At 37.3% G+C, this 26454-nt stretch overlaps 3 protein-coding genes across 6 annotated transcripts; 1 reads left to right on the top strand and 2 right to left on the bottom strand.

The window, feature by feature from the left end:
- Nucleotides 1–1487: 1487 nt before the first annotated feature.
- On the top strand, nucleotides 1488–16028 carry LOC148842908 (AFG1-like ATPase family protein). Of its 4 annotated transcripts, none has more exons than XM_088959944.1 (15): nucleotides 1488–1687; nucleotides 3039–3175; nucleotides 3263–3405; nucleotides 5319–5464; nucleotides 5959–6038; nucleotides 7931–8188; nucleotides 9347–9457; nucleotides 10149–10271; nucleotides 10674–10795; nucleotides 10875–10944; nucleotides 11405–11497; nucleotides 11652–11741; nucleotides 11846–11973; nucleotides 15103–15244; nucleotides 15607–16028. In XM_088959944.1, the coding sequence occupies exons 1-15, from the start codon at nucleotides 1540–1542 to the stop codon at nucleotides 15745–15747; spliced, it is 1932 nt and encodes a 643-aa protein (XP_088816070.1). In that variant the 5' UTR covers nucleotides 1488–1539; the 3' UTR covers nucleotides 15748–16028. The 4 variants fall into 4 exon arrangements, with proteins under 4 accessions (XP_088816070.1, XP_088816071.1, XP_088816072.1 ...); XM_088959946.1 differs by having other exon boundaries at nucleotides 1658–1832; XM_088959945.1 differs by lacking the exon at nucleotides 11652–11741 and having other exon boundaries at nucleotides 1489–1687.
- A 319-nt stretch (nucleotides 16029–16347) lies between these two features.
- On the bottom strand, nucleotides 16348–18119 carry LOC148842907 (EG45-like domain containing protein). Its single transcript, XM_088959948.1, has 3 exons — nucleotides 17846–18119; nucleotides 16696–16975; nucleotides 16348–16583 (listed from the first exon to the last, which is right to left on the bottom strand). The coding sequence occupies exons 1-3, from the start codon at nucleotides 17979–17981 to the stop codon at nucleotides 16577–16579; spliced, it is 423 nt and encodes a 140-aa protein (XP_088816074.1). The 5' UTR covers nucleotides 17982–18119; the 3' UTR covers nucleotides 16348–16576.
- Nucleotides 18120–22789: 4670 nt separating this feature from the next.
- Nucleotides 22790–24081, bottom strand: LOC148842906 (EG45-like domain containing protein). Its single transcript, XM_088956739.1, has 3 exons — nucleotides 23908–24081; nucleotides 23184–23463; nucleotides 22790–23068 (listed from the first exon to the last, which is right to left on the bottom strand). Exons 1-3 carry the CDS (start codon nucleotides 24011–24013, stop codon nucleotides 23062–23064), a joined length of 393 nt encoding a protein of 130 aa, XP_088812865.1. The 5' UTR covers nucleotides 24014–24081; the 3' UTR covers nucleotides 22790–23061.
- Nucleotides 24082–26454: the final 2373 nt, after the last annotated feature.

The following is a 26454-nucleotide window of genomic DNA, read 5'->3' as shown; positions in this document are numbered from 1 at the left end:
CTATTTGGATGGTGGCTCAGTCAGATTAACCCGCATAGATGGCTGAGTTAGCACGTTAACCATTATACAGATGGAAACCTTATACATTCAGATCCATCATCCATGGGTCGTAATGGTCCGGTATGGACATAAGTTGGTTCGAAAACTAATCATGTCTGGTATAGGTCGTCTTCTGAGTGATAGGGCGGGTCAACCTGGAATCACAATTCGCACATGACATGGAAGCATCCCGCGGCGGATTCGGTGTTTCTGGAACGAAGCTCAACCCGAATTCCCTAACCCCCAATATTGCTAACTAGACGATGGAGGACTCCATTGAGATTCGATAAAGTAGAGCATTATCTATAGAGATTTCAGACCTGATCGATGAGATTATAAGACTTTTGTTGAATAGGAGGGGTGTTCACGTTCAGTTTGGTGCGGTTAAGAGTACATCACAACTCAAATTGGTAGAATATGATTTGAGTTTTTTTTTTTTTTTTAACCAAATCAAACTGTTCTATTATGGTATGGTGTGGTTTTTAATATGGGGCTGTTTGATAAGTTTTTTTTGAAAGATCTTCTGAAAGTTTTGACAGTCAAAAGACAATGTGAGCTTTTGCATCAAGGTCTTAACAGCTTGAAAACTGTTTGATTAAGATGTATTTGTTTACATGTCTTTCCGCTCGAAAGTGAATTGAAAAAAAAAGAAGACAAAAAGCTCCATTTGGAGCTTTCCAAAATGGCCCAAATTAGCTTCCTACGTTTTTTAAGGTTGTGGTTTTCAATGGTTAAATCTTTTTCTAACCAAATGAGAAAATAGTAACACGTGGACTACCAAATTTCTAAAAAGCCAACAGCCTATACAAAAAGACGCATCAAACAGGACCTATGATTTGCACCATTTTATTGGGTTTAATCCAATTATAAAGCCCAAATAACATATATGTTTATATAAATAATAATTAGTAGTATTGTTTTTTAATCACCATAAAATCTTTTTTTTTGTATTTGGTGTCGTACACTCCTAGTTAGTATGCTATATTGATGGTTGCAGAAATTAATTCTGTGCCAATATTGAAACGAGCCAACTAACATACCAACGAGTGACTACTCAATTAGTCACCATATAATTAGTATGCAAATTTGGTTTCTAAGTCTCAATTTGGAAAGAGTATACACTGCAAATGCATATAAAATAATACAATATATAAGGTTTTACACTCCACGTATTTACATTTGAACTCTCCTTCCAAACTGAGCCTAAAATTCAGAAAATCGAATCAACCGTTTAACCCACAGCAAATTATGATTTGGTTCGATCGATTTGGCGGGTTGAACCGTATAATGAACACCCTACTGTCGACCACTATGCCCCACAGGACAGTCTCTTCGACTTCAACGGTTCAACCTACTCGAGGAACCGAGACATGACAAGTGGATGGCCTCCGTGACGCCACGTTGCCTGCGGCGTTTGATACACTTTTTTGGAATTGGCGCTACTCCGGAGTTGAGTCATCGACTCCGAGTGTTCCTTAGTTCTCATCGGACGGGAGCAAGATGACGATGAGAAGGCTTGCTTCGGTTTCGTCACTTCTATGTCGAGCTTTCGCTAGGAAAAACCTATTGGATAGATCCTCCAAGTCTCAGATAAATGTGATCCGCTGTTACTGTGATCGATCTCAGCAGCCTTCCCCAAGGCGTCCAGGTTGAATTTCGTTTTATTCATCTCCCGAATTCAAATTCCATCTTCTGTCGACTTCTTTTAATTTCCTGTCTCATTCAATTTCGTTTTCCATTGTTCTCCTTGTGAATTTCGGTTCATCTGTATTCTGAAGTAGCTTGTCAAACTGGTACGTCTTCTATAGTTCTGTTTGTCCTGTTACATTATCTTAATTAGTTTCTGGCATAGAACCAGAATTATTTGGTTCGTAATCTTTAAATAATGAGACTTTATGGCCGCTTCTCTGCATGACTGGTTCGGCAGTGGACCCCAAGTGCTTGGGTAGTTGAATTTAAATGTGAGCATTTTGTTTTTTCTTTTTTTTCTGTTTTTGTTTTTTGTTTTTTGTTTTTTTTGCATTTTCCTAGCAATTAGTTTTCTAGGTTCATAGAATTTCATTGTTATGTGGGATTGAAGAAGTTTAAGCTTGTAAAAGTGATACAACAGTTCACCATTATGCATATAATACAAGTCGCGTTAGGTACTTCGGTGCTGAAGCTCAACTTGACTCAACTAGAAATATAATACTTGTGTCAGTTGGTTAGGTTCAGTTCCAAGATAAAGAATATTGATTTCATCTTAAGAGGGTTGATTATGTCCCAAGAAGATTCTAAGTAATTTGTCACTGATAAAAAAGGGATTCCTGAGTTTCCTAGATAACGGTAGGATAATGAAACGTCTTCCCTATCTCATGTTTATACCAATTCAAAGATGCAGTACCTAGTATCGGCATTTAAAAGAAAAAAGAGAAACGGCATTCCTTATGTTGACTTACCGGAAGGTGAGAGGTGAAGATCCTTAATGTTGACATGAATTTATTGACAAAAGTCAAACCCGTTCCACAGTCATGATATTGGTGTTTCATACAAAGCAAAGAATAACTAAACAAGCACAGATGGAGTTGGAACCTTGCAAAGGGCATGTGTATTACTACCAATTAAAGGATGGTAATGAAAAATAAGACTCTCTTAAGCACACTTTCATTGCATTAATTAGCAATTTTGAGACTCTTAATAGAGTAGAATGGTAAATCAAGATTCATGTAGCCAACCTCAAATCAAGATTAGCTAAGTTTAGCCATGGACTTTTTGTTTATTCTTTTTATTTTGATATTGAGCTGCTGATATTTTTCTTCAGTATATGAATACTTTTGGCTGGTATTTTTCTTTAATATATGAGTATTTTTTGTTATCAGAACCATTCTCTTGTTCCCCCTAGTCTTCTTAGTGGATAAGGCCAGGTTTCTTGGAGGAATGCGAATGAATTGAGTGATTTGACTTAAGTCATAGTCCTTTATCTATGTATATATTTTTCTTATCCAATTATTTCTTTGCAGGACCACTAAAAGTCTATAGGAGTTTAGTTGAGGAAGGAAAGCTCCAATATGATCCTTACCAGGAAAGTGTGGCTTCTGAATTGGAAAACTTACTTGGGAGGTTGGAGCAGTATGAGAAAGATATGGAGCAATACCATGTATGCCTGGATCTCTGTGGTGAATCAAGTGGCTAATTTGATTTTCTTGGTCAAACTCAAAGGTTGTTTATTTTATACCTTTTGCAGATTAACCTGGACAATTGGGAGAAGAACCGGGAGGATGAACGGCACAAGCTTTTGATGGAGGAAGCTGAGCTCAAACAAAAGGGTGGTGTTTGGACTACAGTAAATAAACACCAAAATAAGCTTGTTGAGAAATGGATTTCACGGTGAGAGGCTTTATACTCCTCAAAAGACTCTCATACATTCCTTTATGCATGTTTTTTGGAGTATCATCTTCTTTTCAACTTATTCAGTATAGTAGATATTGGTGCATATGACTGTTCAAATGAAACATATATGAGGAACAATGACAACTTTGCACCAAAAGGATGCTTGGACATTATACATTGGATTTTATCATTTACATCAATTAATTAAACCAATTAAGCTTTAAAAAACACCGCATAACCAACTAAGAAGACCACGTGACAGTTCTCCTGTTATTTTGGCAGTAAATATATATACAAAGAAATAACTCTCATTTTGTAGGAATCGTTATTTTGACATCAATTATAGTTTATAAATGACAACAGGTAACACATTTATTACAAGTTTCAAAGAGTCTTTTGGTTGCTTATTGGTGTATGGAAGTAGTGTTATGTAAGCCAAAAAGGAAAGAAGGCAGATATGTTTGGCTAGCTATTGGTGCTGAATGAATTTTCCCATTGAAATAGGCCAACCTGTTTGATTCATTTTCATGCTTAGAACCTTCAAGAACCTTGTGCAATTAATAAATTTTCTGCTATAAAGTCAGTGAATGTTTGGATGAGTTGATTTAATAGTTTTTTCCTGCTGTCCTTCACCTATATTTTATCATCAAACACATTATTATTTTAGAATTCATTTTTGTTCAATAATCATTTATTTCTTAAAGGTTCCACAATGCAGTGGATTGGTGGAGCAACTTATTTCCATTGTTACCATTCAATGCATTGCTACAATGTAACCAGTTGCAAAGAATCCCATCTCACATTCAAAGAATCACCTTATAGAGGAACTCATAAAAATAAATCACCTTATATAGGACGATGTTCAGATATGAACATTCTTGAATGGTTGTAGTGCATTCTTGTGTATTCCCTTTCAAGTTCCATGTAATGGAAGCCTTCTTGACTCTGAGGCTACCAAAGTCTGGTTCTTAACCATAAGATGTGGTGTCACCATCATTACTTTTCTCCTTAACAGTGTTTTAAAACTTTTCAAAGTCATGTCTACTTGTTGAGTTTGAAAAGCTTAACTCTGAGATTAACAACACTAGGGCTGTCAATGGGTCAGGTCCAAGTAAAACCAGAACCAACCCGACAAGAAATGAAAAGGACCTGGAACCGAACTGGACCTGATAGGGTCTGTAATTTTAGACCCAGCACCAAACCGATCGGTTCTCGGGACAATGGGGTCTGACCCGATGGACCCGATTATGATAAGCCTACTAAAAATATTATATATAATATTAATTTATTAAATTATTAAATTATATATATAATATTAATTTATTAATATATTAAATAATATATAATTCAACATATTATATATATATATATATATATATATATATATATATATATATATATAGATAGGTTGGGTCGGGTCTGAATCAGTTCAGGACTGGGTAGAACTTGTTCTGAACCGATAAGAATTGGGACAATTTATTAGGAACCGGAACCAACTCATCAGTTCCAGTTCCTAGATCCAGAGCCGACCCAATCAGTTCGGTTCCATCAGGTCCAACCCGACCCATTGACAGCCCTAAGCAACACCCTGACTATGATTAGTGACAGCAGTGATTAGTATACAGATTGGGGTACTGACACTTCATTGGTAAATGTATCTACCATGAGTTATTGAAGTTTGGATGCAATGTTTCTTAGATGGTTGGGTTGTTTTTCTATTCTAATTAATTATCATTGTGCAGTCACTGGAGTAATTAAAATTTGAAGATTCATAGATGCAGATTTTATTTGAGAATTGATAGATGCAAATCTGCTCATATAACTTGTAAATCCAGCAATGACATTTTATTTTCTCGACACTCACTGGTTTTTCTTTTTTTTTCATTTATGAAATATCTATTTTCAATCAGGAAAAAAAATGGGAACATAGAACCAGGGGTTGGAAAATGGGTGTCTTACCTTAATCGGGAAAAGAAGTTGGATTCACTAGTTGGCCGCAGACCAGTTGCCCCTCCGGCCCCAAAAGGACTGTATTTATATGGAAATGTTGGAAGTGGTATGTTGTTGATACATTGATGATATGCTTGTGAAGAAAATGCTTGTATATAATTGTTCATCATCCATTTGTACCAAAATTAGAAACTTAGAATTCGACTTTCCTTACCTTTTTTAAATTAAAATTAGATTTTCCTTCAGTTTCTTGCATTTGAGTTGTATATCCAAATAAGATAGCTTCATATCCACTCTATCATATAGGCTGAAGCTTCTTTTAGATTATGTTCTGTTTCCATGCCATGCCATGTTTATTTTCTATTATAATATTCTGTGGAATTTGATTCAATGAGGGATTTTGACATGGGTTGGCACTTTCCTGGTGTCAGACTGTTTGACACCCATACAAAATTCTGTTTAAGTTCCATATACAACCAATCCACTGGATAGAAGTGTTCCCTCATATGAGGACCCCTTTCTGGATTGCAACCATATGATCTTTAACTCGTGTATAACAGCTTTTCACAAAGAAAAACAAAATTCTTGTGTACAATGCAGGGAAAACCATGCTTATGGACATGTTCTACAGTGCCACCGAAGGTATTGTTAAACATCGACGGAGGTTTCACTTTCACGAGGTAAAGGTTTGTTTATATTGTTAGATATTGACAGTATTCTGCAGTCATAACATAGTTTTCTTGTAGATTGGAAATGCATGGTTTTCTTGGAAGTAGAAGTCTGAATTATTATAGTTTAGCAATTGTGTGCATTTTGTCATGTTTCGGGAGGTTATTCCTCATTTATTTAGTTCTTCTTCATCAATTATAAAAGTTAAAATACATATCTACATAGCGCCTTGGGATTTTTCAATTGATTTCATAAAATCATAGTTGCACAGAGTAAATAAATAAATTTGTCTGTTGTCCTTGTGAATTTAGTGTTTTAAGTGTGTTGATTTAAGAGAGAAGGGAAAACAGGAAGAAGAGATAGAAGAGAATGCAGGTTGAGGAAGAGAGGAAAGAGCATAGAGCATTAGCCTCTTTTCTATTATTTATATTTCACAATACAAACAAAAGGACTGATATACCCCTGTCTGTGTACTCCCTATAACGGCAACAAAAGACCTATGAAAACCTCCCTATTAAGAGATGGAAACAAAAGATAGAACCTGCCAAAGATCACCTTATAAGAGGAAATATAAAAAGTAAACATACTCATTCAATTACTGCAAATATGACAAATGACGAACTTATTTCTCATATTTCAACAAATATCAACAGTAATGTTCTATATGTAGCCTTACAAATATATGGCACAGCTATTGTTTTAAGTTCCTGTTTTATTTATATCTCGAGCCATAGCATATATATTTCCCTTTCCCAGCCTGGAAGAACTTTACCAATTTGTGCATGTAACAATGTGAACATATGTTTTGTGTTTATATGTGCATATACCATATATACACATGTAACAATGTGAACATATATATGCATGCAGAAGATCCTACAATCAAGCATAACCTGTTATCCTCATGAATGAAAAAGGGAGATAGTAGGGAAGTCTTTAGAGTACAAAATTTGTTTGTTCACATTTTCGGTTTCATAAAAATTAAAAATAAGGGGCAAACATCAGCTGCTCTATTTTTTGTTGCAAATAAAATAAACTCTATTTCCTAAAAGAGAAGGAAAATAAAGAAGCTAGCAACATCAAGATGAGAAGGGGCTCTCCCACAAAAAAGGGATATCCTGATTAAATACTTTATTTTCATTTATCATGCCTCTACTTAACTGTTGCTCATGAAAATCTACTGTGAGGAGGGAATACAACCTTCTTCATTAGTAAGTTATGGAATATTCTAGATTATTTCTGCCAATAAACCAATAGATGGCAAATGTTCACCTATTGTTAAAGCAATTGGACTTCCTGTGTTGTCAGGCCTCACTTCCATATTAGTAATAGATTTTGCTTTATTTCTACTGAGAATGAATGAATGATCTATGGTTTCGGTAGAGGACAAACCAGTGTTATTAAAAAGTGTTGACTATGCAATCACCTCACCTATCTGGCTAACTAGGCAGGCGGTATGGATATTAGGCATCTTAATGGAAGCCAATAACTAGTTATGTCCCCTTCGTATATTGATATGAGTTTGTAATCCATTCTTGATGGATAGAAGTGCATGTAAATCTAAAAAATTAAGGTTTTTAATCCTTGTGTATGGTTTATCCAAAAATCTTGTCATTATTTCTGAAAGTCAAGTGTATTTTTCTTTGTCATTTATTAATTTAAATTTTGGTTAATAGTTTATCATTACATGAAATTTCCCTGTTGCCTATGTACTGTCATGTACATATAATATATTGTATATGCATATATTTAGCTATTCATTTTTGTTGCCTAGCTTCCTTAACTAGACTACTTAAACATGCCAATTTTCTCACAGATATTATTCTAGAAAAGCTCTTTTCCTTTATTCCCTTTTTGTTTTGACTCTTGCATATTTCATAAATTTTATATTCTTCACTTGCAGGCTATGCTTGAAATACATGAGCATATGCATAAGATATGGAAAAACCAAGTTGAGGAGAAGTCCTTGCAGTCTGGTATTTCTAGCTGGATTATGAACCTTCCATTTGACAATAAAGTAAAACAGTGGCTGGTTGCAGAAGAAAGATATATGCAAGAAGTACAGATGAAGAATATCCTTCCTACTGTGGCAGATAAGTTTCTTGTAGATCGGCAAATGAATCAGAGAGGAGCAAGTATTCTTTGCTTTGATGAAATACAGGTATTTGAAACCTGAAGTTCTTCAAGAGCTTGTTTTACCAATATAGTACTTGACATAGTTCAAAGACATTTATGGGATCAGGTCCTGTCTTAATACAAGACATTTTTAAAAGACAAGGAACTATAGTTAAAATTAAAAACCAATCTTTTATGTATGGATGAAGAATTTAAGACCTTAGTATGGACATGTTTGATTTGCCTCAAGGGGCAGTTGGTGGTCCATGGGTGGAGCCCCCAGCTCAGCCACCATGCTTAAAGCACAAATTTTAAGGTGCACGCCTGGGCTGAGGCACAAGGCACACCACGCACATGCCTTTTTAAAGGAGATGCACCTGGGCCTAGGCGAAGCACAGAACTTGAAATGTGCCTCACCTGTGCTATCACTGTGTGATACATTCTGTCCATCTATACAAATTGTTCCTTGATGTATGAGCTATCCTGTCAACTCAATTAGGTTCAGGGCTGTTACTAATCGATTCCCGGTTGGACTTGGAGAATGAAATCATTAGTTCCATTTCCTTGGAACTGCCAAAATTCTTAGTTGGAACCTGGAAATAGGAGGTCTGGTGCGCAGATGAAATGGCAAAGTGACATGGGCTCTTAGTGGTCCTTCCAATGCTGCTGATGCAACAGAAACAGAAACTCGAGCTCTCCTGGAGGGTCTAAGAATTGCCAAGTTGAAGCAGCTTAGTTCCATTGCAGTGGAAGGGGACTCGAGAAATTTCATAAACTGGGTGTCTGGACAGATTCCTGATCCTTGGAAGCTCTCCCAAGGAGATAGCCTCTTGCTTGTAGTGCAGTTTTAGATGGATTTCTAGAGAGTTAAAACCAGTTGGCTGATAACCTAGCAAATTCTGGTTTGGGAAGGGACTTTTTGTATAGTGCTCATGCATTGCCAAATTATTAGCGGGCTTTGCTTTTTTATTTTTTACTGCCAAGGCCTTGTACATTCCTCCCTTGATTATTGAAATCTGTTATCTTTTCTCAAAAAGAAAAAAGATTAATTGTTCCATTTTATATGTAGCATTCTTCTTTGTCATGTATGGCACTAGTATAGAGTATTCAATCACTTCATAAATTATTAGTTCATTTTTCACAAACTGGATTATCACTGTGAAAACAAGTTATTTGACTTAATATTTCTTGTTTCCTATTTCAGACTGTTGATGTATTTGCTATTGTGGCCTTATCTGGAATTTTAAGCAGATTGTTGAGTACTGGAACTGTTCTTGTGGCTACTAGCAATAGAGCAGCACAGGATTTGAATCAGGTGTGTCTCCGGTTGTTTGATGTCTTCAAATCACCTTAGTCCCTTGGCTGATCATCCTATTCTTTCAGGTTTATTTCATCTCCTCCTCCACCCCCCAAGTTTTGTCCCTTCAGGGCTTACCCATTATACTTTACTCAGGGGTGCTTCAACTTTATATTCCCATAAGAAAGATGGTATTTATTCCCATTATAAAGATGGGAATGGAAAAGGTCATAAAAACTGTCATAAAATCATGAGACACAAGGTACAATCAAGAGAGACAAGATGCTATTCCAGAACAGCTGATCTCCAATATAATTCACTCCTTTCAACTCCATCTCTGGCTAAGTGGCAAGGCTATGAGCAAGTAAAGTGGATCAATTTGAATGAACTTTATTTCTGACACCAATTCTCTAGATTCTCTGATATGGTGACAATGCCCAAGGACCTTTCACTGAGTCCTACATCCCTCTTATCACCACCTGACAACTTCCCTTCCTCTATCTCAAGTTACTTGAATTGTGGGCAGAAGGATAACCTGACACCTTAAGATCTCTATCATTTTTCTTTCCCCTCAGTAATTAACATAAAAATCAAACAAAAATGGTATTGCTACCTGCCTTTTTTTTATGGCACCATTACCGGCTTATTCAGTAGGCCATGTTTAGAGATTCAAGGTTAAAGCACTTCATGTTGTGCCTTCCATGTGTAGGATGGCATGCAGCGAGAGATCTTCCTAAAATTTGTTGCGAAGCTGGAACAGCACTGTCAAATTGTTGCGGTTGGAAGTGAGATTGACTATCGCCGTTATATAGCAAAAAGATCCATAGACCAGGCGAGATTTAAACTTGATGCTTATTTACTTATTTTGGGGTATTTGGATACAAATGGCATTTCTTGGGATGTATCCTTAGAAGTTGCATCATTTCAGGATATTTGGTGCACTGGTCATAAAGGCCATTACCCAATGGCAGTCCCAGCTATCTGGGGTCTTGGGAGGGGTAGACTGGATTCAGCTCTAACCTTTGTTTTTTTTTTTTTATATTTTTTTTTTGCACAGTGGCCACTCTCAGACTCGAAGCCACATTCTCATGCTTGCCAGCCTGAGATTTTACCATTATGCCTAGTAATGGCTTCTATATTTGATGCACTGATGCATCATTCAAATTCTTAAGCCCTAGACAAGAGATATATTTTCTTATAAGTTGAAAACGGTTATCAATATGCATCCATGCAGGTTCACTACGTCTGGCCTTTAGATAGCCATGCTGTTAAAGAATTTGATAAAATATGGTGCAAAATCATCAATAAATCTGGAGGAAGGATTAGTGCTACTACCATTCCAGTGATGTTTGGAAGGTAACACATTCAATCTGAACACAATTTACTCCTAAGATAGGCTGATTCCAATTGATGCTTGCATTATGTTTTAAATCAGAACTTTGGAGGTTCCTGAAAGCTGTAATGGGGTAGCAAGATTCACATTCGAATATCTATGTGGTCGCCCGGTAGTATGTCTGCCCCTGTATGATAAAATAGTATTATAGTTGTATCTAACTCTTATTTTTATCTTGATCTAATGATTTATTTAAACATTAATCTTATAATTCTAGTGCTAATAGTCAGTAATCAGTATTTGTCATTTAGTCATGACTAAATAGCAATCAGAGAGATCTTAATTTTTATCAGTCTTTTAATATTTGATAACAATTATTATCATCATTATGATTGTTTTGACTTTAACATTTAAGCCCACCCTGTGCCACTTTGTTTTCCAAGAGTTAGCTTTCATTCATCCATGATATCCTCAATTAGTTCTAAGAAAAGAGTAAGACTACATCAAAGCATCTTATCTTCATACATACTAAGCTCTATTCAATGTATTGGCTTCTTACTTTATGAAACAATCTTGCCTAAAGTACTTGCTTTGTATATGTATGGGCTTATAATAATTTTGATTTTCTTCAGGTAGGGGCAGCAGATTATATTGCAATAGCTAAAAACTATCACACAGTCTTTATATCTGACATTCCTGTGATGAGTATGCGCATTCGCGACAAGGTATTTTTGCTGCTAGTGATTGTTAATCCTTTTGTCAAATATTTTTTTGATCAGCATTCTTTTGTCAAATATTCCATTATTATCGAACTTATGAGAAATTGTAGGACCCACCTAAAGTAGATTGAAGCTTTTATTAACTGGGAGCAATTTTTAGACCATGTCAGGAGATCTTGAGATGGACCTCAATCTAGCTCAGATGAATCTTTATTGTTTCTCTTTTCTATACATATGCTCTGAGTTCCTGGTACATGTTGACATGCTCTATGATGTCATAATTTTTCTACCCTATCAGTTGGGGGGGGCATTTTCCTTTCAACCTTACGGAACTTTTCCTCGGTGCTGTTTCAGGCCCGGAGATTTATTACACTTATTGATGAACTGTACAATCACCATTGCTGCCTATTCTGTACGGCAGCTTCTTCTATTGATGATCTATTTCAGGGAACAGATGAGGGGACACTTTTTGATTTGGAAAGGTAGTTATTTTGTTTTCAGTTTTCTATTCTGGAACATTAATTTTATTTTATGTTGAAAAATGTATGCTTTCTATCAAGTATTTCTCTTTTGCTACTTCCTTTCTGTAATTTTTTCCTGCTTATCTAATTTATTTTCATTTTCCAGGAAGTTGTATTATTAACTTCTAACGAACTCATCCCTTTTTTGTCTTGGAGTTGCAATCATAAAAATTTGGGCAAATTTCTTAAACTACCCCTAAGGTTTAGGGAATTAACTAACTATACCCCTACTTTTCCAGTATTGTCTTAAGTATCCCTACTGTTTCTAACAATTGTTGCCATTGTTAAATCGTAATGGAAAAAATAAAATGCCGAATTTTCCCTCTACTATTTTTCAAATTTTCAGAATAAAACTCAACTGATAAAAAATTTCCAGAAGATGAACGAAAGATGTTATGGAAGAAAAGAAAGAAAAGAATGGGCTGTCGTTGTTCCAGAAGACGAACAGTAGAAACAAACTGTCCTCTGCTGGGATGTCTCTTGCATTGAGAGAGGATCTCAGGCGACTAGATTGAAGATTACTACCAGGAAGATGCAGGGTTGGGACATTGGGCCGTGGCCAAGCCAAGGATGGTTAATGCCATTACCAGACGGGGACATGGGTGGTGTGAAAGGGGACGGTGACATAACAGAGACTGAGGAGGGTCAACCAAGCCAGAGGCTCATGGCAGCAGCCATCTCCATAGCAGTAGCAGCTGAAGCAGTTGAGCAGGGAGAAGGATCAGCAGAGCCCGTGGAGACATACAGGGTGCACAGCTCCTCAGCTGTGTGGGCAAAGAAACAGACATGCCTCGTGCAATTTGTGTCATCCTTGCAGAGTCGAGTCTTGTACCGCACCGGGTGAAGCCAGCACTCAAAGGCTCCATGTGCATACACATATCTCCACTTCTGCATGCCCCTTTTCTGAAATCAGGGCAAGGAAGACAACTGTAATGAAACTTCCTTGGGTCTCTCCTGCGAGCGTTTTCACATGGGTGAACAAACAGACACTTGATCCAATCATGAGAATATGCTCAGGAACAAGGTCGGACCTTGAAAGAGAACATGCGGAACTCATCCGTTGCATAGATGTTGTTCTTCTCTGAGGTTGAAGCAAGAAGATTGTTCAGATTTTTTGTCGTCGGAGAAGAAGTTGAATCTGTTGGAGATGATGGAGATCCACTGTCCAGTGATGATGACAGAGGGGGTGAATTGGAATTAGATGTGTTTATCGAGACACGTAGACTATGCTTATCCATGGGAATAGTCGAACCATTGCTACTGAGAAGTTCCTCCAAAGCAATCTTCATGATGGGAAGCTTTGGGAATCTCCTCGTTCTTAGTTTCGGAATACGACTTGAAAGCTCGAACCGACAAGTCCCTTGAGCAAATTGAACTACAGAAGGATTGAAGAAGAATTTTCTATCTCAAGAGTGAACTATGGAGAGAGACAGATTTAGTAATCAAGGTGGGGATGATATACCGAGTGACCAAGTTGAACCAGAAATGAAAACTTCAGTTTGGTTGTAGATGTGCAGAGCAGCTTCAAACTACAGAAGCCCATCTCGAAAGAGGACTCGAAGAAGAGCAAGAACAGGAGGTGGAGAAATCTTTTTTTGGAAATGGAAGTGAGCCTAATGACGGTCAGGACAGTATCTACTGCAGGAACTGGGTTTGCAGGGGATGGAGGGTAGTATTGGGTTTTAAAAATATTTATATGTCATGTGTATACAGATTTTGACGGAACATTGACGAAAATTAACGATAGGGGTAGAGTTAGTCAATTGTCAGAAACAATAGGGGTACTTTAAGACAATAGCCAAACAGTAGGGGTAGAGTTAGTCAATTAGCTAAACCTTAGGGGTACTTTAAGAATTTTTCCCTAAAAATTATTGGTTAGAAGTTAGAAAGGAAGATAATTGACTTTCCTTTTTCTTTCTGTGAAGAGATTCTGTTTTTGTTTGCTGCTGGATAAAAGATCTCCTTGCTTTTCAGCCTCTTCTTTGATCAAGAGGATCTAAGAGTTAAGTCTGAAACAAAATGATGCATGAACAAGCATGGAACTTATTCGTAGGAGAGAAATATGCTTTTTAGAATATCAGAATAGAAAGGTTACTAGTTGTGTATTATAGTTGAAAGTTGCTAGAATAGCAAACAGGTTTGTGAGGCTAGTCTATGGTCTATCTACTTTGGTTCAAGTGTTCTTTGGCAAGGTTCAACTGATAAATCCAACTTTGCAATTGCTCCTTATAATGAAATGAAACAAGTCATCAACAATGAAATTTGATAATTTTTCCAATGCGTTTTATCTTTGCCCAAAAAACACTCATGCATAGCAAACTTATCTTTTTTGCAACTTCTATAGGCCATGTAAGGTCTAGTTTCCACTACTAGATGATACCTCAACCATTGTCATCTTTTTTTTTTAATAAGTACTCAACCATTGTCATTCTTATCCTGATCTTCAGTTGTCTCCATTCTTCCAGTCCAAGATTAAGCTCCATTTTGTTGTCAAACAATAAAATTCCAAAAACTACCTCTAGCCTTCTTTTCCTTGAGGATAGGCCCTATAGGCCTTTGCCTTTGTCACAAGTCACTATGGACTTTTCAATGATAGGATCAATTGTCTGGAATTTGAATGGCAAGCACACCCTAATCCTGTCATTGTACTTCCATGGGCACAGGAGACAGAGGTTCCAAAACTCAATTTTTTGGTTTGAGTCGGAGATTTTTTGGTGCTAGATTTCAACTAAGCATGATCAAAGTGGAGCATTGCTGTCAAAATCACAAATGATGCAACTATATGAAGTTCTTCAAGTTGACTTGTAAAACTGCCAAAAACTTTTACCCTGACAAAAATTCTTAATTTGCATTTTCTTTTCATTCCGCTGGCTGGTTCATAGGTTATGTTATTCCATTCGGGTGATCATGGACTGAGGTTATGGGTTGCTGTTTCTGGGTGCTTTCTTATTCCACCACCAAATGACTTTTAGATGCCAACAGAGAAAACTTGCCACATTTCAGTGCTTCACTATTCTTGTTCTTTTTAGCATTTCTGCTCTAGTTTGAAGATTTGGCATTGATGTGAAAATGTTTCCTTCTCTTTTCCAGTTTCCAATTTGAAACAGAGATAGAAGGTACGAGGCTTCGTAGAGATGTGTTAGCAAAAGGTAGTGTGGGTTCAGGTGGTTCACCAGCTGGTATTGCATCCCTACTATCTGGTCAAGAAGAAATGTTTGCCTTCCGCCGAGCAGTAAGTATCATCATTCAGATTGCCTTACTCTCCTGTATTTATGGTGTTCCAATTTTGTATCGTTTCCAGTTTAATTATTTTATATATTCCTGAGTTAGAAAAAGCATACTTCAGTTTTGTCTTTCATTTGATTAGAAACAGAAAATATTTGTTCAACCATGCTCTCTTTCTATCAAAGATAATATGAGATTGAGATAATGTTGGACTATAGTCCTTGCTTCCACCAAGTATAAAATATTTTTGGGAATTGTTCTGAATGTAAAATTTGTTTTATCCTTCTTAAAACCCATCCTCTGCATTGGTAACTATAGGGTAGTTCATTGTAGATGTCACGCCATATTTAACAAAGTGCTCTGTTGTAGGTGTCACGCTTAATTGAAATGCAGACTCCACTGTACCTGGAAGGAGTTTGTTCGTTTCATCCATTTTTTCGAACCAACACAAAGAACTATCCAGTGATCGTAGATGTTCCTTGCAACCTCAATCATAATCGTGACCCTTGAATTTCATTGTGACTGCTTCCCAATATAATTCTAACTCCATTTGTTTTCATCACTCTCACCATCTTTCTTACCTCCCCTTCACCCCGGTTAGGCAACTAAAATAGTGGTGGAAGGTGCTCCTAAGAACACTTGTCTATGTTAAATAAATAAATAAATATATATATATATATATATATATATATATATATATATTTGTAATATTTAATATGGTAATTGTGTTTTACAGAATCATCAATATTTTGACTCGAGCTCTAATTCAAGTTCTTTATTTGTTAATCACACTTAACCAAGGTTCAAAATATCGATTCACCCCGATATGGTGGAAGGGGTGTATCGGTACTTTGGGAATCATGCTTTATATTTTTTTTTCAAAATTTCAGAGGGAGCCTTTTATGTTATTTAATTATTAAAAACAAAATTTCTTAAAATGCCTTAAAAAAGGTGTATCGTCCCAAAAAGATACAATACAACATGCCTGTATCAGGGTGTATCATATCAAAATTTTGAACCTTGCACTAGACATGTAAACAAGTCCTTTGGACTCCTGATTAATTGAATAGACAAAGAACATGCTTTACTTGGACACATCAGCAAAATCAATTTGCAACATTCCCACATTGTTGTGTGAAATTGGGTCTTATAAGCAAGTATTGAGCAATTTATTATGCTAGAAGGAATTTCTTTTCTTTGAGGGTATATTGTTCCAACACCGCGCGAGCATAGAACAAAACTACTCTTGGTTCTCATATTAATAAGCTCTTAAAACCATTATACGCACTAAGCATCACTGAACATTCCTCTGAAAATATTTTGAGAAGCTTCCACCATTTCAAATCCTGCAAACATTCAAACAGAAAGGTCAAGATGACATTTTGCATACAGGAGAGAATTTGCATGTTTGTATAGATCAAAATTCAGAGCTGCATGAGTAGGGGAGCAAGGCATTACTGGGCATATTCTACGTTGATTTTGGCAGTAGGGATCCTTGAGATGGCACCAAAAGCTGTATTTGAGAGGACTAGAGTAGCTGGACATGGATTGCTCCGACAGACGTCCACAACCTGCACTACTATTGATCCATCCTTGCATGGTCGTCTCAGTCCACTGATACACCTGATGCGATACCTCCGCCCACAGGCAGCCCCATTGTCCCATATCCCATTGCTCGCAGCAACAAATAAACCACCTTCAGGAAACTGATTTTGGTCATATCCACTGCATTTGGTTGCTACGTCAAACACAAAAGAAAATATGTCAGGCTGCTTAATGCATTTGCACTATTGCCAACTTCCCTCTGAGTACTTGCTAGAAACAATTTTCTGAAAAAGCTGGTAGTGTGTTTGCCTGATCAAAGCTATCCAAAACATGGGACCAGTTAGCAAGTTCAAGACTGGATTTTCCACCCACGACAACTCCACCCATATAATTAATATCACCGCAGTCACACATGAGAATATCTCATCCTCTTACATGTTATTATGCATGAGAAATGTTTTCAATGCACAGAGTTAGTATTTTGTGGGTAGATATGAGTAGAGTTCTTGTGGGTAAGAGATCTACATGAAAACTCATGTAGGGTCGAGACTGCTGCGTCACTGATACAATGATGAGGTCACAACTCACAAAAAAAGAAAAAAAAAAAAAACATTCACGACCAGAACTCTTTAGTGGTGGACTCTACTCAACTGTTACTGATTTCGACTGACAGACATGCCTCACCTAAGTGAATTGGGATCTGCTTCTCACACAGGGCGCCTCACAACAACCTCACAGTCACAGGCACATCCCCGGTGTGAGGAGCAGATCCGGTCCCCACCTAAGTAGTCGCATAGGGGCTAAGCCAATCTATCTTGAGGTGCACTAGACATACAGACTGACCAACAGTTACTTGTGTCAATGGGTGTCAAAGCAATCAACTTCTGAGCAAGGAAAATTGCATGTGTATGTGTTTGGCAAACTGCACTGTTTGCTATATATCTTGCGTTAGATTACTATAGCCATTTCATCAAACACCTTCTAACTCCTACCCAGCTGACTCTATTTGATTTAGTAGCCAGCATATTCAGACTCAAAGAGGGTATGAAGCTTTGATACTTACGCAAGTATGGAGGATCATAAGACGTAGCCGTGCCAACGTCCCCCCAGACAAAGAAAACGTCAATAAACAACAAAGCCACAAGAGCAATTGCTATGGTGGAGGTGGACCTCATTTTTGTTACTTGGCTCAATGACATTCAAGTACAAGTAGTTAGACTTAGACGCCCCTGATCAGCCTGCGAGCTGCTCTAATTTATACTGAACTCGGAACCCCCATCCCCCACTACAGCATTCAAGAAATATCAAAACGTGTGAAGTTCTGTTCTTTCTGCAATAGTGACATAAACCAACCCCAACTTAAATTAATTGAACCAAACGCGGTCTGCTTTTCCATTTCCCAACCACAGAAACCGACTTCTCTCTCCCCCTCTCAGAACCTACAACACACCCTAGGCATTTTCTGGTTTTGATGGCTATAGTGACTGTATATGACCTTATCATGTTATCTTCTTCCTCTGGACGGCTGTGGGTTTCTGTCATCTTCTTCACTTTTTGGTTGACGTCAACGGGAGAAGTTTAGTGCCCTACGGCTGTTAGTGAGGTGCTCTCCCACTGTGCACTGTTTTTTTCAGCTCTCAAAGTAAAATAGCTCCTGGCAAGCTAGCTAGAAGCTCTGGTCTTGCATCAAAGGTTCTAGACAGTAGACATAATGTCTATGGTTATAATGAAAACGTATACTTGTTCAAATTCGCATCCCACTTCAAAGTGCGCCCAAATACAATGAATGGACAACCTTAGAATGGTTGAATGCTTTTATACTTTGGCTACTCTCTCTTGTAGCTACTAGCTAGCTCTCAATCATCTATAGTTAGATCAACCCATTAGTTATATATATGATTTATCTAGAATTTAGACCCATTTAACACTTTTCAACTGTTTATCTACTTGAGTACCGATTTGTCTCTATCTCCCTGTTCCAATGGTGTCTGGCATCGTGGTCCTTAATTGTGCTCGTGTTTGGAGCATTAATCAACAATGCAATACACACTAGCTAGGTCCTAGGGGATGTTTGACTGGAGGAAGCCATTTGCTGATTCTGATTTATAATGTCGTCACATTAGCTGATTCTTCAAATTTTGTGGAAAAAAAAAAAAAAAAAAAGAAACTATTCTGTTAAGGTTGATTCCTCAAATATCAGTGAAGGAATCGGTTAGTCTCAAATTTTGTAATCTGGGGTGATGCCTAAAAGCCTCTGGAGATGATAAGGAGGTGATTTTTGAATTGGTTTCTGACATGGCAATGAAATGTCAATGTCAATAATGTGCAAGCCAATAATGTCTAGATAGTTGCAGGAAATCATCTTGCCAGCATTGCCACCAAAATCACTGATTCTAGAAGAAATGATTTCGACCATGGTTTTTTGAACCGCCATTGACCTGGATGGTTGGACCGTTCAGCCCAAGAATCGTCTAGGCAATCAGTTCCATTTTACCCCAAACCCGGTCTCTGGCCAAAAACCGTTAAATCAGTCAACAACCCATTGATCTAAGTGGTTAAACCGTTGACCCGTTCAAAGGTTTTTGGCCTTTTATTTTTATTTTTTTTTTTATTGTCAGAACGGACTACAGTTCAAGAAACTGGTAGCCAGAACGATTCCGTTTCCGGGTCGTTTTTTAAAACCATGATTTCGACAATTCATTCCTCCAACCAAACACCCACCTAATTTCAATGTTTTTATAGTGGTAAGGGTTGCAATGGGACCAAGTGATTTGCTTTTCCAATTTCCAATGTGCCACATCACATCCAACCATGAGCCACCCCTGCCTTAGAAGATTCTACGACTGATCTCCAGCATTAAACTCTAACAAAGTAAGATGTGGTATTGAACTATTGATGTTTCTGCGTAAACAGTGATAAGTTGCTCTGCTATTATGGCTAACTATTTCAACAAAACAGCAGATAGACACCATGATGCCAAGTGATTAATTAAACAGTATGGTTCAGAGTTACAAATAAAGTACTAGAGAAGGAAAAAAGAGCACTGAGCATTAAATTATTGAAGTGAAATGGATGGTTACATACTTTTTAGCGTGCTTATCAAATGCCCCACTTTGTATGGTATATCCTTTAATTAGTAAATTAACTAAGCTTTTGCTAAGCTTATCATTACATAATCAAACAAGGTTATTAAATCTATTGACTGCTTGACAAGTACAAGTGGAACAATGGGATTGATGGGTTCTTGGCCGTCCAATTTAAAAATTATGAGTCGGTTATAATTGTTGATTTGCTTAAAGTTTCATAGTGGGTAGAGTAGATTGACCCCTTTAGTGACCTCTCCACTTATAATTGATTACTAGTTGCTGTGATGTTAAAAAGGAGTAATGACTCTAACATATTGCTTGGGAGGATTGAAGTAAAGTCTATCCCTTCAGTTGTTTTCATGGCTCTGCACTTTTTGAGGGCTGCCAGAAGTCTCCCACCTCAATAATACATTTGTGGCCACAAAACCTTTTATTTTTCATATCTAATTGTGGTCAAAGGTCAAAGGAGAAAGAATGTCAGCAACGAGTCTACTTGGAGAGTTGGAGTCCAACTCATTTTTTGGTTTTTCGTAATTGGATATTGGATTTACATTGGATCCAGCCATGTTCGAATCCAATCCAACTATTAGAAACCTAATTCCCAATCTGATCTGAAATCCTTCGGATTAATTAACTCCGCGGGTGTGATCCGGAGCTCGGATAAAGGAGGAGGGTGGTCAAGTTGGTAGGCACATTAAAACTTTTGCCAAACTCTCCTGATGATTTACAGGAATCCTGTTTCGCCATTTCATTCTGTTCAGTGACATACGATTCATCATCAAATTATGGATGCTTAGATCATTAGTTCTTTTTAGTTTGTTCCTAATTCTTCTAACCCCTTCAACTTGCTATACATCGCTTCGAACAGATAACTAGCGTGCTGTAAATTAACAACCTCCGTCAAATCTGAAAATTATTTGATTATGTAAATAGATAATCCAAATTTGAAATAATTGGGCTGGATGTCACATTGGGCATTGGACTTTCAGACAAACATGTAAAGGGCCAAACTGAACCAAACTCTCATTTCAAAATAGAGAGCTTATCAGTTGCTCCATCAAATGCCCCATCCTGTTTACAGAGCAACGGGTAAACGCAATATTGTGAAACTTGGTCCAGATGAGACAGTGAGACTAGTGATCTAGTGACCCAGTAAGTTTTAAAATATTTTTGGGTTTAAACCAATTAGCAATTACGGATAAGAAACAGTAAAACTGAGTTGAGAATAGAAGAAACCCTTTTGACTGGTGTCATTGAGCCAGTGCATTGCATGGGCTGTCTGCTGCTTTCTTCACAAGAAAACTGTTTGGTAAATAAACAATTTAATGTTTTATAAATTTTAATTATATTTGAACTTATATATTAAGATATAAATTTTTAGATTGTTTTAGCCTTTTAGGGTGGCTTAAAGCTTTAATGCATTCTGGCATGTTTGGTAGACATTGTTAAAGTCTTTAATGGTAAGTACACCCTGTATAACATGAATCAATGAGAATAAATAAACTATGTAACATCTTTAACTAGCTTGGTTGAAAACTTAATGTAACGTGCAGCAAATATTTGAAATACACTGTAGTTGGACGCTTAAATTTGAACATAAAATAATTTGAAGTATAAAGTGAAAAAATAAAAAATAAAACCTTAGTTTTATTAGAGTACAAACTAAGAAAATGGGGCTTTGTACAAATACATGGGTTTATTGAGGTTTTATCTCTTGTCCTTCTGTGATTTAAATCCTTTCATCAGCCTTCCAAGCATATATCAAACTTCCCAACTCCATTAATGTTGTGAAAAAGACATTGGCTCACCAACTTGCAATTGATTTAGGTTTTTTATCTGTTCTGCAGTCCAATTGTTGACTGAAATCTGACAACATGGAGAAACTTGCAGGTTCATATATGTCATATATAATTTAACAATGAGCAGTCTGTATAAGAAGTATCCATTATTGAAATTCAGAGCCAATTATACTTGTTTTTAGTAGAAAAAGAAATTCCAGTAAAAAAACAAGCAAGAACAGGAAGGAGATTGTTTACTTCATCCCTTTTTCAAGAATCAACACTAGGAGATAGCTAGCAGTCACAATTGCAAGCAAGTCTTCTTCCTCACCAAGCAGGTAAGAAATACCGACCCCCATCGACCTGTTGCTTCCATTCTCAAATCCTCATTTTGTTATTCGAAACAAAGACTGAGAGTATTTAGTTTTGTTTGAGTAAATAATTGTAACCCAATAGTTTGTAATGTTCCATTTGAGTTTTCAAATTAGGCTTTTTTTTGTACAAACATAGACCTGCGATGCAAAATGAATTCTTTGAACTTCTGACTTTGATTGCATGACCAGTGAAAACAGGACTCATATTTCATTGGATTAAGGGTCATGTTCTCTTCTTGACCAGTAAAACTTAGGTTAACTTGCTTTTGGCTGCAGTATAAATTTCATTTGCACTGGTGTAAATGTATGGAAGTGCAAAAAGGCTGAGTGTAAGCTCTGGTTTACTTTTGACCGTCTTTTTTGTTTGTAAGAAAATAGAAATAAAGTCTTTTTTTTTTGGTAGTATAATTAAGTAAAATCAAGTGACCTCCACTTTGGTGAAAGAGAATGGAGGTAGGAGGAGAGTTATTTGCTTAGGAATAGGATAGGGTGCAAGATGATGTGGTTCCCGCTTTATATTAGAAAGATTAATTGAGGGAGGAAGATGATGCAAATTTTGCTTCAGTTTTTGCAATGCAAAATTAGCAGTTTAGCACTGCCAGTAAGTGCAAAAAAGACAAAAAAAATATACAAACTTTGAATCAAATAAGAATGCAAATCATAGTTAAAAAGGAAAGCAAACTAAACAGGGTAAAAAGTTTGCATGCAGTCAAGATTTGCACTTAAACCAAATGCAGCCTAACCAATTCCATGGACTCGATTAATTTACAAGAATCTTAACATTGATCTGAGAATTTGAAACATGAAGCCACCCAAATCGTATCATGCATGGATAATAACACCATGCAAATGAGCAGGCTTTTGACAATTTATTGTGCTCAAAGCCTCAAACACATCTCTTTCCTTGCAGTTATCTTACCAACAAGTAACAACATAGAAGAATAAAACAAAACTACTCTAGTTTTCAATCAGAGTGCTACACAAATTAAGAACACAGAAGACGCCTTGCAAATGTCTTGGGGGAGCCGAGTGTCCACCACTTCAAATCCTACAAAAATAAGAACCGAGGGTGATCAGCAATTTACAGTACAGAACTTGCATGGAGAATGAGCAAAAATCAAACACATTTACAGAAGTAAATAGAGATGAATATAAGTTATTACTGAGCATATTCAACGTTGATTTTGGCATTAGGGATTCTAGAAATGGCGTCAAAGGCTCTTCTTGATAAGACTAGAGTCGCCCGGCACGGATTGCTCCTACAGACATCCACCACCTGCACAACTATGGAGCCATCCTTGCATGGTCGCTTTAGTCCACTGATGCACCTGATGCGATACCTCCGGCCACATGCTGCTCCATTGTCCCATACGCCATTGCTTGCAGCAGCAAACAAGCCACCTTCAGGAAACTGATTTTGGTCGTATCCGTTACATCTGGTTGCTGGAGGAAGAAGGAGGAGAAATTAGGTAGCATTCATGGAAGCTACTACACTGTAATTATATATTTCATTGTGTATCACTGACGTCTAATACTGACTGTACTACATGAAGGATGATGAATAGAATAAAACCCAACTCCCCTAAAGCCTAAACAATATGAATATATTGTGGGCATGGAATCATCAATCTTCACTGTTCAGATGGTGGGTCAACCATTGAGTGGAAAGCACCCAAATCCAAGAGATTTGGTAATCAGAGGTTGATGAATTGTTTATATGGGACCTAATTAAGACATCTGAAAAGGAGAGATTAACGCAGAATATCACTGCCTTGGTGATCAATATGCTTAATTGTGCCTCTCTCTCTCTCTCTCTCTCTCTCTCTCTCTCTCTCTCTCTCTCTCTCTTACACAAAATTGAAAAGGGTATATATCCCTCCTACATACGTAAGTATGGAGGCTCATATGAGGAAGCAGTCCCAACATCCCCGGTGACGATCAGAACATCAAAACACAGCCGAGCGAGAAGAAGAAATGCCAAGGTGAACCTCATTTTTTTTTCCTCTTATTTGAGTGAATGGAGTATTTGGACTGTTAAGGCGCCCCTGAACTGAACTACCTAAGAAGTTCCCAGTTGCGCTCCAATTTATACATGCAGACAAGAGCATATACGCACAGGATGACGAGTATAGGCGTCTTTTTCTTTCATGGTGTCATCCATGCATCTAACAACCCCACTTTGATTGTGGGTTTAATTCCCCAACCAAGTCTCTTTCTCTCTCTCTCTCTCTCTCTAATGGAAAGGACTAGTGAAGTGCTCCCACCAACATGCACTTTTCATATTTTTCAAAGCTGAAACTTTAAACCCTCAAGAGGTATGAGCTTGGTATCCATTTCACGTTCCATTTCGACGTGGTCCAAACGTAATATAATCCAATACTCCTTAGTCGATAAAGCATTAAACATAGTTCAACAGTCTAGTTAGACCAGTCGTCGGCGACCTGAATTGTATTGGAGAGATATATGCAAAAAGGACATGCAGTATGGAGTCAGATTGAACATATGTCAATTTCCAAGAGTCTGTCATCACTATAGGGTGAAAGAGAGGACTGAGCAGAGATCCCTCAACTGAATAATGGCACATATATGTATATAGTTCAAAACCCTTTATTTTGTATTATTTTGTATGCACGTATTTGCATTTCTACTCCTTCCAAACTGAGCCTTAAACAATCCTAAGATAACTCTTCTTTGGCTAAGCAATGATGATAAGGTTATCGAATCTGAAGTGATCTTGGGCCATCTAGATTATTGTTGGTGTGCATGCCCTAATTGGTGGGTTCCTCGCCATCCAGTTAATTTAAGACCTTTGTGATGAATTGATATCTTAAAAGTATGTCAGAGGGTAACATTTAGCTTTAGGGCTCATTCCTTTTTTGGATTTTGTATTTGAGAGTAGGAAAATTGGTCAATGGGATTTTAGTTTTCATCCTTTTTTTTTAGATTTATATGAAGTTTATGAAAAATTTATTTTTCTTGGGTATCCCAGGTGGATAAATAATTTTCCCACCTTGTGGGGAAAGTTGCCAATGCTTCATTTGAATGAGACAAAATCGTCCCTTTTAATAATGATTTTTTATGACTAAAACATTTAGGCTGAATTTGAAAGGAGTACAAATGCAAAATGTAGAGTGTAAAACCTTATAATTTTGTATTCTTTTGTATATATTTACGCTGTACATATTTTCATGAGCCTTTACTGTGTTATTTAAGTGAGAAATAAAAGAGCATGGGAAAAAGATAACGCAGTTTATACAATTTAGAGATACTTTAATTGATTATCGATTGAAGTGATGCTGCTTTATAAGTGTAAACGAGGTTAAGATGAGTTTGGATGATTGACCCCAACCCCATCCCATTAATTAACACGCACTCACCAAACTCATCATAGTTTTGCTTTTTGACCGCGTAAAGGATCCCCATGCCATCTCAACATTGTGTGGTCATACACCCTTCTCATGCCCAATCATTTTAGTTGACTGGGTACCCACCCAATTTCCCACTCTATTGAAGTATTGATAGTGAGCAACTAGAGACCCAAACCAAATCTTGAACCTTGTTAGGTTTAGCTGCCCATGGGTTATCTCTGACTACCCAATGGATGGGATGGGGCCACCTTCAATGCACATCAACACTTGGGCTATGTTTGGTTTGAAGGAAAGGATAGGGAAAAGGAAGGGAAAGATGAGGAAATTAATACAAGATTTGTAAAGGTTTCTTTACCTTTTCATTTTTTCCCTACATTTTCCTTCAAACCAAACATTGCCTTAGGGCCGGGAATCCTCTTCAAAAGAAGCATATATATCCTAGCCATGAGTTTAATTTCCTGTAGAAAATTTGAAGTTTTCTTCAAAATAAGCATATTTTCCCTCTATCCTAATTTCTTGATTTCTTCCATAAATTTTCTTTCCAGTCTTGGATGGGCAATTTAACATGTTTGCTGCTCAAATTTGGAAAACGGATAGGACAGCAGTAAGAGGATCAAAGGGGTCACGGCTAGTAGCTGATGTTAGTATGGCCGTATGGGAGTATTGATACAATGTTCAGCCTAGGCGACCTACAATAACCACATAAGAAGTCAAGGGCCTCGACGAACTGCTCCGAGGGTGGATCCTCCGATGCTCAAGTCAGTTGAGCTAGAAATAAAGACGAGTTAAGGAGCCCAGTAAGTGGTCGATCTGAAGAGTGAAGAGCTCCATGGGTGAGCCAGAGAGTTGTACCTTAACCTGGTCTATCTGTTGAACCTATGAGAGGCAATGTCATGTGCACTTGGTCGGTTTGTGGGCCCACAATGGATGTGTAGCATTGGTGATATAATCGGCTCAGCCACGTGTATTGTCCAACAGCTCTAATTCCACACACGGCGCATGGTCCAAGATGCACATTCCACTAGGAATGGCAAATGGGCAGGTTCCGGGCAGGAATTATATTTCC

Source organism: Nelumbo lutea, chromosome 8 (assembly GCF_056320005.1).
Source record: "Nelumbo lutea isolate HS-2025 chromosome 8, American lotus-T2T, whole genome shotgun sequence".
NCBI lineage: Eukaryota > Viridiplantae > Streptophyta > Magnoliopsida > Proteales > Nelumbonaceae > Nelumbo > Nelumbo lutea.
This window is presented reverse-complemented; position numbering and strand designations above follow the sequence as displayed.

What these genes read in the sequence shown, in the direction of transcription:
- LOC148842908 (XM_088959944.1), top strand. Translation starts at nt 1,540, where the DNA reads ATGACGATGAGAAGGCTTGCTTCGGTTTCGTCACTTCTATGTCGAGCT. An exon ending in GCCTTCCCCAAGGCGTCCAG is followed by an intron (nt 1,688 to 3,038) that starts GTTGAATTTCGT and finishes ATTTCTTTGCAG; the next exon opens with GACCACTAAAAGTCTATAGG. An exon ending in GTTGAGAAATGGATTTCACG is followed by an intron (nt 3,406 to 5,318) that starts GTGAGAGGCTTT and finishes ATTTTCAATCAG; the next exon opens with GAAAAAAAATGGGAACATAG.
- LOC148842907 (XM_088959948.1), bottom strand. Translation starts at nt 17,981, where the DNA reads ATGTCATTGAGCCAAGTAACAAAAATGAGGTCCACCTCCACCATAGCA. An exon ending in TTATGATCCTCCATACTTGC is followed by an intron (nt 16,976 to 17,845) that starts GTAAGTATCAAA and finishes TGTTTGACGTAG; the next exon opens with CAACCAAATGCAGTGGATAT.
- LOC148842906 (XM_088956739.1), bottom strand. Translation starts at nt 24,013, where the DNA reads ATGAGGTTCACCTTGGCATTTCTTCTTCTCGCTCGGCTGTGTTTTGAT. An exon ending in ATATGAGCCTCCATACTTAC is followed by an intron (nt 23,464 to 23,907) that starts GTATGTAGGAGG and finishes TTCTTCCTCCAG; the next exon opens with CAACCAGATGTAACGGATAC.